Source organism: Pleurodeles waltl, chromosome 9, assembly GCF_031143425.1.
Source record: "Pleurodeles waltl isolate 20211129_DDA chromosome 9, aPleWal1.hap1.20221129, whole genome shotgun sequence".
NCBI lineage: Eukaryota > Metazoa > Chordata > Amphibia > Caudata > Salamandridae > Pleurodeles > Pleurodeles waltl.
This window is the reverse complement of record NC_090448.1, coordinates 3,191,379-3,209,961: the sequence shown is the minus strand read 5'-3', so window position 1 is coordinate 3,209,961 and position 18,583 is coordinate 3,191,379. Positions and strand designations below refer to the sequence as shown.

At 51.3% G+C, this 18,583-nt stretch overlaps 1 protein-coding gene across 1 annotated transcript in view; it reads right to left on the bottom strand.

Moving 5' to 3' along the window:
- Nucleotides 1-1,860: 1,860 nt before the first annotated feature.
- The window catches only part of LOC138258685 (olfactory receptor 6E1-like), a 107,145-nt gene continuing 90,422 nt past the window's right edge, over nucleotides 1,861-18,583 (bottom strand). The window contains exon 3 of the mRNA XM_069205986.1: nucleotides 1,861-2,826. Coding sequence (XP_069062087.1) covers nucleotides 1,861-2,826 — 966 coding nt within the window. The remainder of the gene's footprint in view (nucleotides 2,827-18,583) is intronic.

Genomic DNA, 18,583 nt, shown 5'->3' with positions numbered 1-18,583 from the left:
CTTATGTTTCATCTTTAATGTCTCAAAATTGGGCTTCGTGCTAAGGATACAAAAATAATTCTTGATGCTCCAACTAAATTGTGTCAGTCAAAGATGTGCATTGAAACAACTGAAAATGTTGCACCTTTGTGCAAAGATTGTCATATTCATAGTTACAGGCTGCCCCCAAGGAGGCCAGGCAGGAGCTCCAAGGAGAAATCCAAGAATAGCATAGGTTGTTTGGGCTTAGAGTGAGATCGGCTAACCAAGTCAGGTGCCAGAAAGCTGAGCTGGAGAGTCTGAAGTGGAAATCAGATGTGGACACTTATCCCCTGGAAAAGGTGGTCAGATGCAGAGCTGCAGCTGCTCTTTAATTGTCTAGAGCTGTTAGGAGGTTCACTCAAAATTAGGAGTTAGGCTCTGGACAGGATGGAATACTGTATCCTGCTGAGGATGGACAAGATCTCTGAAGTCCAGTATATCACTCTTCTGGGATCTGCAAGGTCCAAGACCCGGAAGGAAACAAGCACAGCCTTTTTGCACCATTGTCTCGACCACAAGATTTCAGTTACGGTAATAACTCCAGGTTCCTCAGTGACTCCGGTAATTGGAGGCTGCAGCCACCTCTTTTATGGGGAATCAATGAGGTTTGTGATCCATGCCAAATAGATCTGTTTGTCTCCAGACTCAACAGGAAGCTTCTGCAGTTCTTCAACTGAAGAAAGGACCCAAAAGCTCAGGTAGAAGACACTTTTTTACCTGACAGAGGCAGAGCCTAGAACAATGCTTTTCACACATTTCTAGTCTACTTCAGGGACAGCCCACACTGGGAGACAGTGAACAGACTAGGTGCAAGTGACAGAACTTTGCTTACTGTATATCTATTTTCCAGTTTGTCTTGAACTTTCTTGGCCTTTTTCAATCATCTACCCTAGGGTCTGATGGCCCTATGTACTTGCTTGAACATCACCATCCACTACTGTAATCAGTCCACTTGCCACTGGGTCTAGCAAATTTCAGTTGATAATGGCGAGACTCAGGCCTTTTTAGAAAAAGCTGCTTTCTAAATCCACCAGATATGGTCTAGCTAAACTCACAAAAGATTTTCTTCAGCCCAGTGACTACAGCCTAGTTGATGTGCTGGATGGGATTTCGATCCTGTGTTGATGTATGTAATCAACATCCGAAATCTCCTGTCTCAGTAGGATGAAACTAGCTTAATTTACAAAACCATAATCTTGCACAGTTCTGCTACTTAAAGACTGTGTGGGATTAAATACTTTTGAGTTGCTGTATGAGTGGGATTAATACAATGTAGGGAGTGGGTGCCGTCCTGGAGAGGTGTGCATGAAAAGTGATTGGAGCCTGCATCTGCCCATGAATGGGGATGCGGAATGAACCCAGTGTTAATAGAGCATCTCTTGAAATGTGTGGATGATGTGGGCAGTGCTGAATGTGGACCAGAGTGTTGGAGATTCTAGCATGGTGTGAGATGTAAGTAGAATGGTGAACCAGGGCCGTGCAGTGTGAGATTGCAAGTGCCTTCAGTATCTCTGTGTCATGTGTTCTTCTTTTTTTATATGCTGGAGGTTTGTGGGTTGGCTGTGTAAGCATGATGGAAATAGAGATCACAATTATCTGTGGGTTCTATGCAGAAAACATCTGAAGGAGGCATTCTAAATCCTAAGTATGAAGAGTGCAGACAAAGGTTGCTGCATTTCTTGTCAATAAAGCACTTGATTCAACTGGAAAGACTAAGAAATGTGGCATTAAGTGTTTGATATTTGACATATGACAAAGGTATAGTAAATGGTGAAGTAAAGACCAGGATAGTTTAAGCAAGCCAGTGAATCAAGGTTGGCTTGTTCCATAGAAGCTCATTTATAATTTCACATGAACATTTTTTAATATGTGCAGATGTTTCATTATCACAGCCTTAAACTTTTCATTCCTGAAGGTATAAATGAAAGGGTTCATCAGAGGAGACATAATGGTGCTGAACATGTTCACCGTCTTGTAGACTTCTACTGATGGGTGAAAGGCTGGGCTCACTTGAATGAAGATGGAGCTTCCGTAGACTATGGCCACCATTGTCAGGTGGGAGCTGCAGGTGGAGAAGGCCTTGAGTCTTCCATTTGTTGAAGGGATTCTCACAATAGTTCTAATGATGAAGCTGTAAGACACAAGCGTCAACCCCAAGGAGCAGGTCAGGAAGAAGAGAGCCATGATAATGTCAATCAACTGGAGGTGTCCAGTGTCCGCGCAGGCCAGTTGCACTATCGAGAAACTGTCGCAGAAAACATGGTTTATGATGTTGGGGCCACAGAAAGGAAGTCTACTGATTCCAATAGTTGGGTAGAGGATACAAAGTAGAGACCCAAGCCAAGAGAATATGACCAGTTCAAGGCAGAGCTGACCTGTCAGGATTGTGGTGTACCGTAGAGGGTTGCATATGGCCACGTAGCGATCAAAGGACATGATGGGCAGGAGGTAAAATGAATTGGTGGCAAGGTAACCAAAGAAGAAAGACTGTGTAAAGCATGTGGCCAGTGATACTGATGTGCGCATTGACATTGTCTGAACTAACATGAGAGGGACAACACTTGAGATGAAGAAAGTCTCCAGCAATGATAGATTCCAGAGGAAAAAGTACATTGGGGTGTGCAGCTGCTTGTCTATGCTTATCATAAATAGCATAAAAACATTCCCCACCATTGAGACTATGTAGACGAGAAGAAGAACAATGAAAATTAAGATCCGGATCCCAAGGCCACCGCTCAGGCCGATGAGAATGAATTCTGTCACCATTGTTCTGTTCCTTGCTTCCATAACCATCTGAGAAAGTGCCTAAAAGAAAGTGAGCATCCAAAGATGAATACAAAAATCAAATGAGTACCTGTAGGACTGCAAGAAGAGTACGGTTTCATCCCTCTCTCATTTCGCCTCTTCCATCCATCACCTCACCCTCACTATTGGTTGTCGGCAGGGCCACTGGTACTACGTGGCAAGAGAGGACCAACTTACAAAGCGGGCTGACTAAATTAAGCGGCAAGAAAAAGCAAGCCTGGCAGAAATGCAGCAAACTCTGTGATAGTATCAGCTCATAAATTTGACTTTGACATTTGTACACGTTAACACCACCTGCACAAAGAATTCAGCTCATTAGTATCAGTTTAATAACCAAACACAGCAATAACAAACTGAAAGATGACTGACCAACCTTTACACAGGACCTTCTCCTGCACAACAACACGCTTCACTGCGTTTTTACTAACTATTGATATGTTTAAGCTACCAACATTTGTTTGTTAAAATCTGCAAATTATGCAGCAGGTGATGACTATGAGGTAAATGCAAACCTGCAACTAGGCAACAAATACAGCTGCCCCAGAACTGTATAATCTCAGTATCTCTGCTTGTAGAGGATCCCTTCATCTTCCCCCTCCTCATCACTTGGCTGGTCTGTAATATCAAGAGAACTGTGTCCCTTTGTTCTTGTCTCCAATCCTATCCAATCCTCACCTGGTCTGTTCTATTACTAGAAGGTTGTAGCTGCTTCTTCTCTTCCCCCACACTCCTCATCTAGTCTGTTCCATTACTGGGAGGTTGTAGCTGCCTTCTTCTCTCCCCCCCCTCTAACTCCGCACCTGGCCGGTTCCATTACTGGGAGGTTGTAGCTGCCTTCTTCTCTCCCCCCCTCCACTTCTCACCTGGTCTGTTCCATTACTGGAAGGTTGTAGCTCCTTCTTCTCTCCCCCCTCAATCCTCACCGGGTCTGTTCCATTACTGGGAGGTTGTAGCTGCTTCTTCCTCCCTCTCTCTCCTCACCTGGTCTGCTCCATTACTGGGAGGTTGTAGCTGCCTTCTTCTCTTCCCCCCTCTCACTCCTCACCTGGTCTGTTCCATTACTGGGAGGTTGTAGCTGCCTTCTTCTATTCCCCCTCACTCCTCACCTGGTCTTTTCCATTACTGAGAGGTTGTAGCTGCTTCTTCTCTTCTCCTCACTCTTCACCTGGTCTGTTCCATTACTGGGAGGTTATAGCTGCTTCTTCTCTCCCCATCTCATTCCTCACCTGGTCTGTTCCATTACTGGGAGGTTGTAGCTGCCTTCTTCTCTTCCCCGCCTCTCACTCCTCACCTGGTCTGCTCCATTACTGGGAGGTTGTAGCTGCCTTCTTCTCTCCCCCCTCACTCCTCACCTGGTCTGTTCCATTACTGGAAGGTTGTAGCTGCTTCTTTCCTCCCCCTCTCACACCTCACCTGGTCTGTTCCATTACTGGGAGGTTGTAGCTGCCTTCTTCTCCCCCCCTCCCTCCTCACCTGGTCTGTTCCATTACTGGAAGGTTGTAGCTGCCTTCTTCTCTCCCCCCTCTCACTCCTCACCTGGTATGTTCCATTACTGGAAGGTTGTAGCTCCTTCTTCTCTTCCCCCCCTCACTCCTCACCTGGTCTGTTCCATTACTGGAAGTTTGAAGCTGCTTCTTCTCTTCCCCCCCTCTCACTCCTCACCTGGTCTGTTCCATTACTGGAAGGTTGTAGCTCCTTCTTCTCTCCCCCCCTCACTCCTCACCTAGTCTGTTCCATTACTGAGAGGTTGTAGCTGTCTTCTTCTCTTCCTCCCTCACTCCTCACCTGGTCTGTTCCATTACTGGAAGGTTGTAGCTGCCGTCTTCTCCCCCCCCACTCCTCACCTGGTCTGTTCCATTACTAGAAAGTTGTAGCTGTGTCTTCTCCTCCCCCCTCTCACTCCTCACCGGTTCTGTTCCATTACTGGGATGTTGTAGCTGTGTCTTCTCTTCCCCCCTCTCACTCCTCACCTGGTCTGTTCCAATGCTGGGAGGTTGTAGCTGCCTTCTTCTTTTCCCTCTCTCACTCCTCACCTGGTCTGTTCCATTACTGGGAGGTTGTAGCTGCCTTCTTCTCCCCCCCCCTCACTACTCACCTGGTCTGTTCCATTACTGTGAGGCTGTAGCTGCCTTCTTCCCTCCCCCTCTCACTCCTCACCTGGTCTGTTCCATTACTGGGAGGCTGTAGGTGCCTTCTTCCCTCCCCCCTCTCACTCCTCACCTGGTCTGTTCCATTACTGGAAGGTTGTAGCTGCCTTCTTCTCTTCCCCCCTCACTCCTCACCTGGCCTGTTCCATTACTGGAAGGCTGTAGCTGCTTCTTCTCTCCCCCTCTCACTCCTCACCTGGTCTGTTCCATTACTGGGAGGTTGTAGCTGTCTTCTTCTCTTCCCCCCTCACTCCTCACCTGGTCTGTTCCATTACTGGGAGGTTGTAGCTGTCTTCTTCTTTCCCCCCCCTCTCACTCCTCACCTGGTCTGTTCCATTACTGGGAGGTTGTAGCTGCCTTCTCCTCCCCCCTCTCACTCCTCACCTGGTCTGTTCCATTACTAGGAGGTTGTAGCTGCTTCTTCTGTCCCCCCTCACTCCTCACCTGGTCTGTTCCATTACTGGAAAGTAGTAGCTGCTTCTTCTCCCCCCCCTCACTCCTCACCTGGTCTGTTCCATTACTGGGAGGTTGTACCTGCCTTCTTCTCTTCCCCCCCTCTTACTCCTCACCTGGTCTGTTCCATTACTGGGAGGTTGCAGCTGCCTTCTTCTCTTCCCCCCCTCACTCCTCACCTGGTCTGTTCCATTACTGGAAGGTTGTAGCTGCCTTCATCTCCCCCCCTCACTCCTCACCTGGTCTGTTCCATTACTAGAAGGTTGTAGCTGCTTCTTCTCTTCCCCCCCTCTCACTCCTCACCTGGTCTATTCCATTACTAGAAGGTTGTAGCTCCCTTCTTATCCCCCCCCCTCACTCCTCACCTAGTCTGTTCCATTACTGGAAGGTTGTAGCTGTTTCTTCTCTTTCCCTCTCACTCCTCACCTGGTCTGTTCCATTACTGGGAGGTTGTAGCTGCTTCTTCTCTCCCCACCTCTCACTCCTCACCTGGTCTGTTCCATTACCGGGAGGTTGTAGCTGATTCTTCTCCCCCCCCCTCACTCCTCACCTGGTCTGTTCCATTACTAGAAGGTTGTAGCTGCTTCTTCCCCCCTCTCTCTCCTCACCTGGTATGTTCCATCGCTGGGAGGTTGTAGCTGCCTTCCTCCCCCCCCTCACTCCTCACCTGGTCTGCTCCATTACTGGAAGGTTGTAGGTGCCTTCTTCTCTTCCCCCCTCACTCCTCACCTGGTCTGTTCCATTACTGGAAGGTAGTAGCTCCTTCTTCTCTCCCCCCTTACTCCTCACCAGGTATGTTCCATTACTGGGAGGTTGTAGCTGCTTCTTCTCTTCCCCCCTCACTCCTCACCTGGTCTGTTCCATTACTGGGAGGTTGTAGCTGCCTTCTTCTCTTCCCCTCTCACTCCTCACCTGGTCTGTTCCATTACTGGGAGGTTGTAGCTGCCTTCTTCTCTTCCCCCCTCACTCCTCACCTGGTCTGTTCCATTACTGGAAGGTTATAGCTGCTTCTTCTCTCCCCCTCTCCTACTCACCTGGTCTGTTCCATTACTGGAAGGTTGTAGCTGCTTCTTCCCCCCTCTCTCTCCTCACCTGGTCTGTTCCATTACTATAAGGTTATAGCTGCTTTTTCTCTTCCCCCCTCTCACTCCTCACCTGGTCTGTTCCATTACTGGAAGGTTGTAGCTGCCTTCTTCTTTTCCCGCCTCTCACACCTCACCTGGTCTGTTCCATTACTGGGAGGTTGTAGCCGATTCTTCTCCCCCCCCCTCACTCCTCACCTGGTCTGTTCCATTACTAGAAGGTTGTAGCTGCTTCTTCCCCCCTCTCTCTCCTCACCTGGTCTGTTCCATTACTGGGAGGTTGTAGCTGCTTCTTCTCCCCCCGCCCTCACTCCTCACCTGGTCTGTTCCATTACTGGGAGGTTGTAGCTGCCTTCTTCTTTCCCCCTCTCACTCCTCACCTGGTTTGTTCCATTACTGGTAGGTTGTAGCTGCCTTCTTCCCCCCCCCTCACCTGGTCTGCTCCATTACTGGAAGGTTGTAGCTGCCTTCTTCTCTCCCATCTCTCACTCCTTACCTGGTCTGTTCCATTACTGGGAGGTTGTAGCTTCTTCTTCTCTCCCCCCCTCACTCCTCACCTAGTTTGTTCCATTACTGGGAGGTTGTAGCTGCTTTCTTCTCTCCCCCCCTCACTCTTCACCAGGTCTGTTCCATTACTGGGAGGTTGTAGCTGCTTTCTTCTCTCCCCCCCTCACTCTTCACCAGGTCTGTTCCATTACTGGGAGGTTGTACCTGCTTCTTCTCTTCCCCCTCATTCCTCACCTGGTCTGTTCCCTTACTGGGAGGGTGTAGCTGCCTTCTTCTCTCCCCATCTCATTCCTCACCTGGTCTGTTCCATTACTGGGAGGTTGTAGCTGCCTTCTTCTCTTCCCCCCTCTCACTCCTCACCTGGTCTGTTACATTACTGGGAGGTTGTAGCTGCCTTTTTCTATTCCCCCTCACTCCTCACCTGGTTTGTTCCATTACAGGGAGGTTGCAGCTGCCTTCTTCTCTCCCTCTCTCACTCCTCACCTGGTCTGTTCCATTACTGGGAGGTTATAGCTGCCCTCTTCTCTTTCCCGCCTCTCACGCCTCACCTGGTCTGTTCCATTACTGGGAGGTTGTAGCTGCCTTCTTCTCTCCCCCTCTCCCTCCTCACCTGGTCTGTTCCATTACTGGGAGGTTGTAGCTGCCCTCTCTCTTTCCCGCCTCTCACTCCTCACCTGGTCTGCTCCATTACTGGGAGGTTGTAGCTGCCTTCTTCTCTTCCCCCCTCACTCCTCACCTAGTCTGTTCCATTACTGGGAGGTTGTAGCTGCCTTCCTCTCTCCCCCCACTCACTCCTTACCTAGTCTGTTCCATTACTGGACGGTTGTAGCTGCCTTCTTCTCCCCCCCCCCCCACTGCTCAATTGGTCTGTTCCATTACTGGAAGGTTGTAGCTGCCTTCTTCTCTCCCCTTCTCACTCCTCACCTGGTCTGTTCCATTACTGGAAGGTAGTAGCTCCTTCTTCTCTCCCCCCTTACTCCTCACCAGGTCTGTTCCATTACTAAAAGGTTGTAGCTACCTTTTTCTCTCCCCTCTCACTCCTCACCTGGTCTATTCCATTACTGGAAGGTTGTACCTGCCCTCTTCTCTTCCCTCTCTCACTCCTCACCTGGTCTGTTCCATTACTGGGAGGTTGTAGCTGCCTTCTTCTCTCCCCCCCTCACTCCTCATCTGGTCTGTTCCATTATTAGAAGGTTGTAGGTGCTTCTTCCCCCCTCTCACTACTCACCTGGTCTGTTCCATTACTAGAAGGTTGTAGCTGCTTCTTCTCTTCCCCTCTCACTCCTCACCTGGTCTGTTCCATTACTAGAAGGTTGTAGCTGCTTCTTCCCCCTTCTCTCTCCTCACCTGGTCTGCTCCATTACTGGGAGGTTGTAGCTGCCTTCTTCTCTCCCCCCCTCACTCCCCACCTGGTCTGTTCCATTACTGGGAGGTTGTACCTGCTTCTTCTCTCCCCCCCTCTGACTTCTCACCTGGTCTGTTCCATTACTGGGAGGTTGTAGCTGCCTTCTTCTCTTCCCCCCTCTCACTCCTCACCTGGTCTGTTCCATTACTGGAAGGTTGTAGCTGCCTTCTTCTCTTCCCCCCTCTCACTCCTCACCTGGTCTGTTCCATTACTGGGAGGTTGTAGCTGCTTCTTTTCTCCCCCCCTCACTCCTCATCTGGTTTGTTCCATTATTAGAAGGTTGTAGGTGCTTCTTCCCCCCTCTCTCTCCTCACCTGGTCTGTTCCATTACTGGAAGGTTGTAGCTGCCTTCTTCTCTTCCCCCCTCTCACACCTCACCTGGTCTGTTCCATTACTGGGAGGTTGTAGCTGATTCTTCTCCGCCCCCTCACTCCTCACCTGGTCTGTTCCATTACTAGAAGGTTGTAGCTGCTTCTTCCCCCCTCTCTCTCCTCACCTGGTCTGTTCCATTGCTGGGAGGTTGTAGCTGCTTCTTCTCCCCCCGCCCTCACTCCTCACGTGGTCTGTTCCATTACTGGGAGGTTGTAGCTGCCTTCTTCTTTCCCCCCACTCACTCCTTACCTTGACTGTTCCATTACTGGAAGGTTGTAGCTGCTTCTTCTCTCCCCCTCTGACTCCTCACCTGGTCTGTTCCATTACTGGTAGGTTGTAGCTGCCTTCTTCCTACCCCCTCACTCCTCACCTGGTCTGCTCCATTACTGGAAGGTTGTAGCTGCCTTCTTCTCTCCCATCTCTCACTCCTCACCTGGTCTGTTCCATTACTGGAAGGTTGTAGGTGCCTTCTTCTCTTCCCCCCCTCACTCCTCATCTGGTCTGTTCCATTATTAGAAGGTTGTAGGTGCTTCTTCCCCCCTCTCACTACTCACCTGGTCTGTTCCATTACTAGAAGGTTGTATCTGCTTCTTCTCTTCCCCTTTCACTCCTCACCTGGTCTGTTCCATTACTAGAAGGTTGTAGCTGCTTCTTCCCCCCTCTCTCTCCTCACCTGGTCTGTTCCATTACTGGGAGGTTGCAGCTGCCTTCTTCTCTCCCCCCTCACTCCTCACCTGGTCTGTTCCATTACAGGGAGGTTGTAGCTGACTTCTTCTCTCCCCCTCTCACTCGTCACCTGGTCTGTTCCATTACTGGGAGGTTGAAGCTGCTTCTTCTCTCCCCCTCTCCTACTCACCTGGTCTGTTCCTTTACTGGAAGGTTGTAGCTGCCTTCTTCTCTTCCCCCTCTCACTCCTCACCTGGTCTGTTCCATTACTGGAGGGTGTAGCTGCCTTCTTCTCTCCCCCCCTCCTCACTCCTCACCTGGTCTGTTCCATTACTATAAGGTTATAGCTGCTTCTTGTCTTCCCCCCTCTCACTCCTCACCTGGTCTGTTCCATTACTGGAAGGTTGTAGCTGCCTTCTTCTTTTCCGCCTCTCACACCTCACCTGGTCTGTTCCATTACTGGGAGGTTGTAGCTGATTCTTCTCCCCCCCTCACTCCTCACCTGGTCTGTTCCATTACTAGAAGGTTGTGGCTGCTTCTTCCCCCCTCTCTCTCCTCACCTGGTCTGTTCCATTACTGGGAGGTTGTAGCAGCTTCTTCTCCCCCCGCCCTCACTCCTCACCTGGTCTGTTCCATTACTGGGAGGTTGTAGCTGCCCTCTTCTCTTTCCCGCCTCTCACTCCTCACCTGGTCTGTTCCATTACTGGGAGGTTGTAGCTGCCTTCTTCTCTCCCCCTCTCACTCCTCACCTGGTCTGTTCCATTACTGGGAGGTTGTAGCTGCCCTCTTCTCTTTCCCGCCTCTCACTCCTCACCTGGTCTGCTCCATTACTGGGAGGTTGTAGCTGCCTTATTCTCTTCCCCCCTCACTCCTCACCTGGTCTGTTCCGTTACTGGGAGGTTGTAGCTGCCTTCTTCTCTCCACCCACTCACTCCTTACCTGGTCTGTTCCATTACTGGAAGGTTGTAGCTGCTTCTTCTCTCACTCCTCACCTGGTCTGTTCCATTACTGGGAGGCTGTAGCTGCCTTCTTCTCCCCACCTCACTCCTCACCTGGTCTGTTCCATTACTGGATGGTTGTAGCTGCCTTCTTCTCTCCCCCTCTCACTCCTCACCCGGTCTGTTCCATTACTGGAAGGTAGTAGCTCCTTCTTCTCTCCCCCCTTACTCCTCACCAGGTCTGTTCCATTACTGGAAGGTTGTAGCTACCTTCTTCTCTCCCCTCTCACTCCTCACCTGGTTTGTTCCATTACTGGGAGGTTGTAGCTGCCTTCTTCTCTTCCCCCCTCACTCCTCACCTGGTCTGTTCCATTACTGGGAGGTTGTAGCTGTCTTCTTCTCTTCCCCCCTCACTCCTCACCTGGTCTGTTCCATTACTGGGAGGTTGTAGCTGCCTTCTTATCTCCCCCCCTCACTCCTCACCTGGTCTGTTCCATTACTCGAAGGTTGTAGCTTCTTCTTCTCTCCCCCTCTCCTACTCATCTGGTCTGTTCCATTACTGGAAGGTTGTAGCTGCCTTCTTCTCTTCCCCCTCTCACTCCTCACCTGGTCTGTTCCATTACTGAAAGGGTGTAGCTGCCTTCGTCTCTGCCCCCCCCTCCTCACTCCTCACCTGGTCTGCTCCATTACTATAAGGTTATAGCTGCTTCTTCTCTTCCCCCCTCTCACTCCTCACCTGGTCTGTTCCATTACTGGAAGGTTGTAGCTGCCTTCTTCTCTTCCCGCCTCTCACACCTCACCTGGTCTGTTCCATTACTAGGAGGTTGTAGCTGATTCTTCTCCCCCCACCCCCCCACTTCTCACCTGGTCTGTTCCATTACTGGAAGGTTGTAGCTGCCTTCTTCTCTCCCCCTCTCACTCCTCACCTGGTCTATTCCATTACTGGAAGGTTGTACCTGCCCTCTTCTCTTCCCTCTCTCACTCCTCACCTGGTCTGTTCCATTACTGGGAGGTTGTAGCTGCCTTCTTCTCTCCCCCCCTCACTCCTCATCTGGTCTGTTCCATTATTAGAAGGTTGTAGGTGCTTCTTCCCCCCTCTCACTACTCACCTGGTCTGTTCCATTACTAGAAGGTTGTAGCTGCTTCTTCTCTTCCCCTCTCACTCCTCACCTGGTCTGTTCCATTACTAGAAGGTTGTAGCTGCTTCTTCCCCCTTCTCTCTCCTCACCTGGTCTGCTCCATTACTGGGAGGTTGTAGCTGCCTTCTTCTCTCCCCCCCTCACTCCCCACCTGGTCTGTTCCATTACTGGGAGGTTGTACCTGTTTCTTCTCTCCCCCCCTCTGACTTCTCACCTGGTCTGTTCCATTACTGGGAGGTTGTAGCTGCCTTCTTCTCTTCCCCCCTCTCACTCCTCACCTGGTCTGTTCCATTACTGGAAGGTTGTAGCTGCCTTCTTCTCTTCCCCCCTCTCACTCCTCACCTGGTCTGTTCCATTACTGGGAGGTTGTAGCTGCTTCTTTTCTCCCCCCCTCACTCCTCATCTGGTTTGTTCCATTATTAGAAGGTTGTAGGTGCTTCTTCCCCCCTCTCTCTCCTCACCTGGTCTGTTCCATTACTGGAAGGTTGTAGCTGCCTTCTTCTCTTCCCCCCTCTCACACCTCACCTGGTCTGTTCCATTACTGGGAGGTTGTAGCTGATTCTTCTCCGCCCCCTCACTCCTCACCTGGTCTGTTCCATTACTAGAAGGTTGTAGCTGCTTCTTCCCCCCTCTCTCTCCTCACCTGGTCTGTTCCATTGCTGGGAGGTTGTAGCTGCTTCTTCTCCCCCCGCCCTCACTCCTCACGTGGTCTGTTCCATTACTGGGAGGTTGTAGCTGCCTTCTTCTTTCCCCCCACTCACTCCTTACCTTGACTGTTCCATTACTGGAAGGTTGTAGCTGCTTCTTCTCTCCCCCTCTGACTCCTCACCTGGTCTGTTCCATTACTGGTAGGTTGTAGCTGCCTTCTTCCTACCCCCTCACTCCTCACCTGGTCTGCTCCATTACTGGAAGGTTGTAGCTGCCTTCTTCTCTCCCATCTCTCACTCCTCACCTGGTCTGTTCCATTACTGGAAGGTTGTAGGTGCCTTCTTCTCTTCCCCCCCTCACTCCTCATCTGGTCTGTTCCATTATTAGAAGGTTGTAGGTGCTTCTTCCCCCCTCTCACTACTCACCTGGTCTGTTCCATTACTAGAAGGTTGTATCTGCTTCTTCTCTTCCCCTTTCACTCCTCACCTGGTCTGTTCCATTACTAGAAGGTTGTAGCTGCTTCTTCCCCCCTCTCTCTCCTCACCTGGTCTGTTCCATTACTGGGAGGTTGCAGCTGCCTTCTTCTCTCCCCCCTCACTCCTCACCTGGTCTGTTCCATTACTGGGAGGTTGTAGCTGCCTTCTTCTATTCCCCCTCACTCCTCACCTGGTTTGTTCCATTACAGGGAGGTTGTAGCTGACTTCTTCTCTCCCCCTCTCACTCGTCACCTGGTCTGTTCCATTACTGGGAGGTTGAAGCTGCTTCTTCTCTCCCCCTCTCCTACTCACCTGGTCTGTTCCTTTACTGGAAGGTTGTAGCTGCCTTCTTCTCTTCCCCCTCTCACTCCTCACCTGGTCTGTTCCATTACTGGGAGGTTGTAGCTGCCTTCTTCTCTTCCCCCTCTCACTCCTCACCTGGTCTGTTCCTTTACTGGAAGGTTGTAGCTGCCTTCTTCTCTTACCCCTCTCACTCCTCACCTGGTCTGTTCCATTACTGGAAGGTTGTAGCTGCCTTCTTCTCTTCCCCCTCTCACTCCTCACCTGGTCTGTTCCATTACTGGGAGGTTGTAGCTGCCTTCTTCTCTTCCCCCTCTCACTCCTCACCTGGTCTGTTCCATTACTGGGAGGTTGTAGCTGCCTTCTTCTCTCCCCCCCTCCTCACTCCTCACCTGGTCTGTTCCATTACTATAAGGTTATAGCTGCTTCTTGTCTTCCCCCCTCTCACTCCTCACCTGGTCTGTTCCATTACTGGAAGGTTGTAGCTGCCTTCTTCTTTTCCGCCTCTCACACCTCACCTGGTCTGTTCCATTACTGGGAGGTTGTAGCTGATTCTTCTCCCCCCCTCACTCCTCACCTGGTCTGTTCCATTACTAGAAGGTTGTGGCTGCTTCTTCCCCCCTCTCTCTCCTCACCTGGTCTGTTCCATTACTGGGAGGTTGTAGCAGCTTCTTCTCCCCCCGCCCTCACTCCTCACCTGGTCTGTTCCATTACTGGGAGGTTGTAGCTGCCCTCTTCTCTTTCCCGCCTCTCACTCCTCACCTGGTCTGTTCCATTACTGGGAGGTTGTAGCTGCCTTCTTCTCTCCCCCTCTCACTCCTCACCTGGTCTGTTCCATTACTGGGAGGTTGTAGCTGCCCTCTTCTCTTTCCCGCCTCTCACTCCTCACCTGGTCTGCTCCATTACTGGGAGGTTGTAGCTGCCTTATTCTCTTCCCCCCTCACTCCTCACCTGGTCTGTTCCGTTACTGGGAGGTTGTAGCTGCCTTCTTCTCTCCACCCACTCACTCCTTACCTGGTCTGTTCCATTACTGGAAGGTTGTAGCTGCTTCTTCTCTCACTCCTCACCTGGTCTGTTCCATTACTGGGAGGCTGTAGCTGCCTTCTTCTCCCCACCTCACTCCTCACCTGGTCTGTTCCATTACTGGATGGTTGTAGCTGCCTTCTTCTCTCCCCCTCTCACTCCTCACCCGGTCTGTTCCATTACTGGAAGGTAGTAGCTCCTTCTTCTCTCCCCCCTTACTCCTCACCAGGTCTGTTCCATTACTGGAAGGTTGTAGCTACCTTCTTCTCTCCCCTCTCACTCCTCACCTGGTTTGTTCCATTACTGGGAGGTTGTAGCTGCCTTCTTCTCTTCCCCCCTCACTCCTCACCTGGTCTGTTCCATTACTGGGAGGTTGTAGCTGTCTTCTTCTCTTCCCCCCTCACTCCTCACCTGGTCTGTTCCATTACTGGGAGGTTGTAGCTGCCTTCTTATCTCCCCCCCTCACTCCTCACCTGGTCTGTTCCATTACTCGAAGGTTGTAGCTTCTTCTTCTCTCCCCCTCTCCTACTCATCTGGTCTGTTCCATTACTGGAAGGTTGTAGCTGCCTTCTTCTCTTCCCCCTCTCACTCCTCACCTGGTCTGTTCCATTACTGAAAGGGTGTAGCTGCCTTCGTCTCTGCCCCCCCCTCCTCACTCCTCACCTGGTCTGCTCCATTACTATAAGGTTATAGCTGCTTCTTCTCTTCCCCCCTCTCACTCCTCACCTGGTCTGTTCCATTACTGGAAGGTTGTAGCTGCCTTCTTCTCTTCCCGCCTCTCACACCTCACCTGGTCTGTTCCATTACTAGGAGGTTGTAGCTGATTCTTCTCCCCCCACCCCCCCACTTCTCACCTGGTCTGTTCCATTACTAGAAGGTTGTAGCTGCTTCCTCCCCCCTCTCTCTCCTCACCTGGTCTGTTCCATTACTGGGAGGTTGTAGCTGCTTCTTCTCCCCCCGCCCTCCCTCCTCACCTGGTCTGTTCCATTACTGGGAGGTTGTAGCTGCCTTCTTCTTTCCCCATACTCACTCCTTACCTTGACTGTTCCATTACTGGAAGGTTGTAGCTGCTTCTTCTCTCCCCCTCTCACTCCTCACCTGGTTTGTTCCATTACTGGTAGGTTGTAGCTGCCTTCTTCCCCCCCCCTCCTCACTCCTCACCTGGTCTGCTCCATTACTGGAAGGTTGTAGCTGCATTCTTCTCTACCATCTCTCACTCCTTACCTGGTCTGTTCCATTACTGGGAGGTTGTAGCTGCCTTCTTCTCTCCCCCCTCACTCTTCACCTGGTCTGTTCCATTACTGGGAGGTTGTACCTGCTTCTTCTCTTCCCCCTCACTCCTCACCTTGTCTGTTCCATTACTGGAGGGTGTAGCTGCCTTCTTCTCTCCCCATCTCATTCCTCACCTGATCTGTTCCATTACTGCGAGGTTGTAGCTGCCTTCTTGTCTTCACCCCTCTCACTCCTCACCTGGTCTGTTCCATTACGGGGAGGTTGTAGCTGCCTTCTTCTATTCCCCCTCACTCCTCACCTGGTTTGTTCCATTACAGGGAGGTTGTAGCTGCCTTCTTCTCTCCCCCTCTCACTCCTCACCTGGTCTGTTCCATTCCTGGGAGGTTGTAGCTGCCCCCTTCTCTTTCCCGCCTCTCACACCTCACCTGGTCTGTTCCACTACTGGGAGGTTGTAGCTGCCTTCTTCTCTCCCCCTCTCACTCCTCACCTGGTCTGTTCCATTACTGGGAGGTTGTAGCTGCCTTCTTCTTTTCCGCCTCTCACACCTCACCTGGTCTGTTCCATTACTGGGAGGTTGTAGCTGATTCTTCTCCCCCCCTCACTCCTCACCTGGTCTGTTCCATTACTAGAAGGTTGTGGCTGCTTCTTCCCCCCTCTCTCTCCTCACCTGGTCTGTTCCATTACTGGGAGGTTGTAGCAGCTTCTTCTCCCCCCGCCCTCACTCCTCACCTGGTCTGTTCCATTACTGGGAGGTTGTAGCTGCCCTCTTCTCTTTCCCGCCTCTCACTCCTCACCTGGTCTGTTCCATTACTGGGAGGTTGTAGCTGCCTTCTTCTCTCCCCCCTCACTCCTCACCTGGTCTGTTCCATTACTGGGAGGTTGTAGCTGCCCTCTTCTCTTTCCCGCCTCTCACTCCTCACCTGGTCTGCTCCATTACTGGGAGGTTGTAGCTGCCTTATTCTCTTCCCCCCTCACTCCTCACCTGGTCTGTTCCGTTACTGGGAGGTTGTAGCTGCCTTCTTCTCTCCACCCACTCACTCCTTACCTGGTCTGTTCCATTACTGGAAGGTTGTAGCTGCTTCTTCTCTCACTCCTCACCTGGTCTGTTCCATTACTGGATGGTTGTAGCTGCCTTCTTCTCTCCCCCTCTCACTCCTCACCCGGTCTGTTCCATTACTGGAAGGTAGTAGCTCCTTCTTCTCTCCCCCCTTACTCCTCACCAGGTCTGTTCCATTACTGGAAGGTTGTAGCTACCTTCTTCTCTCCCCTCTCACTCCTCACCTGGTTTGTTCCATTACTGGGAGGTTGTAGCTGCCTTCTTCTCTTCCCCCCTCACTCCTCACCTGGTCTGTTCCATTACTGGGAGGTTGTAGCTGTCTTCTTCTCTTCCCCCCTCACTCCTCACCTGGTCTGTTCCATTACTGGAAGGTTGTAGCTGCCTTCTTATCTCCCCCCCTCACTCCTCACCTGGTCTGTTCCATTACTCGAAGGTTGTAGCTTCTTCTTCTCTCCCCCTCTCCTACTCATCTGGTCTGTTCCATTACTGGAAGGTTGTAGCTGCCTTCTTCTCTTCCCCCTCTCACTCCTCACCTGGTCTGTTCCATTACTGAAAGGGTGTAGCTGCCTTCGTCTCTGCCCCCCCCTCCTCACTCCTCACCTGGTCTGCTCCATTACTATAAGGTTATAGCTGCTTCTTCTCTTCCCCCCTCTCACTCCTCACCTGGTCTGTTCCATTACTGGAAGGTTGTAGCTGCCTTCTTCTCTTCCCGCCTCTCACACCTCACCTGGTCCGTTCCATTACTAGGAGGTTGTAGCTGATTCTTCTCCCCCCAGCCCCCCACTTCTCACCTGGTCTGTTCCATTACTAGAAGGTTGTAGCTGCTTCCTCCCCCCTCTCTCTCCTCACCTGGTCTGTTCCATTACTGGGAGGTTGTAGCTGCTTCTTCTCCCCCCGCCCTCCCTCCTCACCTGGTCTGTTCCATTACTGGGAGGTTGTAGCTGCCTTCTTCTTTCCCCATACTCACTCCTTACCTTGACTGTTCCATTACTGGAAGGTTGTAGCTGCTTCTTCTCTCCCCCTCTCACTCCTCACCTGGTTTGTTCCATTACTGGTAGGTTGTAGCTGCCTTCTTCCCCCCCCCTCCTCACTCCTCACCTGGTCTGCTCCATTACTGGAAGGTTGTAGCTGCATTCTTCTCTACCATCTCTCACTCCTTACCTGGTCTGTTCCATTACTGGGAGGTTGTAGCTGCTTCTTCTCTCCCCCCCTCACTCCTCACATAGTCTGTTCCATTACTGGGAGGTTGTAGCTGCCTTCTTCTCTCCCCCCTCACTCTTCACCTGGTCTGTTCCATTACTGGGAGGTTGTACCTGCTTCTTCTCTTCCCCCTCACTCCTCACCTTGTCTGTTCCATTACTGGGAGGGTGTAGCTGCCTTCTTCTCTCCCCATCTCATTCCTCACCTGATCTGTTCCATTACTGCGAGGTTGTAGCTGCCTTCTTGTCTTCACCCCTCTCACTCCTCACCTGGTCTGTTCCATTACGGGGAGGTTGTAGCTGCCTTCTTCTATTCCCCCTCACTCCTCACCTGGTTTGTTCCATTACAGGGAGGTTGTAGCTGCCTTCTTCTCTCCCCCTCTCACTCCTCACCTGGTCTGTTCCATTCCTGGGAGGTTGTAGCTGCCCCCTTCTCTTTCCCGCCTCTCACACCTCACCTGGTCTGTTCCACTACTGGGAGGTTGTAGCTGCCTTCTTCTCTCCCCCTCTCACTCCTCACCTGGTCTGTTCCATTACTGGGAGGTTGAAGCTGCCTTCTTCTCTCCCCCCTCTCACTCCTTACCTTTTCTGTTCCATTACTGGAAGGTTGTAGCTGCCTTCTTCTCCCCCCCCCACTGCTCACCTGGTCTGTTCCATTACTGGAAGGTTGTAGCTGCCTTCTTCTCTCCCCCTCTCACTCCTCACCTGGTCTGTTCCATTACTGGGAGGTTGTAGCTGCCTTCTTCTCTCCCCCCATCACTCCTCACCTGGACTGTTCCATTACTGGGAGGTTGTAGCTGCCTTCTCTTCCCCCCTCTCACTCCTCACCTGTTCTGTTCCATTACTGGAAGGTTGTAGGTGCCTTCTTCTCTTCCACCCCTCACTCCTCATCTGGTCTGTTCCATTATTAGAAGGTTGTAGGTGCTTCTTCCCCCCTCTCACTACTCACCTGGTCTGTTCCATTACTAGAAGGTTGTAGCTGCTTCTTCTCTTCCCCTCTCATTCCCACCTGGTCTGTTCCATTACTAGAAGGTTGTAGCTGCTTCTTCCCCCCTCTCTCTCCTCACCTGGTCTGTTCCATTACTGGGAGGTTGTAGCTGCCTTCTTCTCCC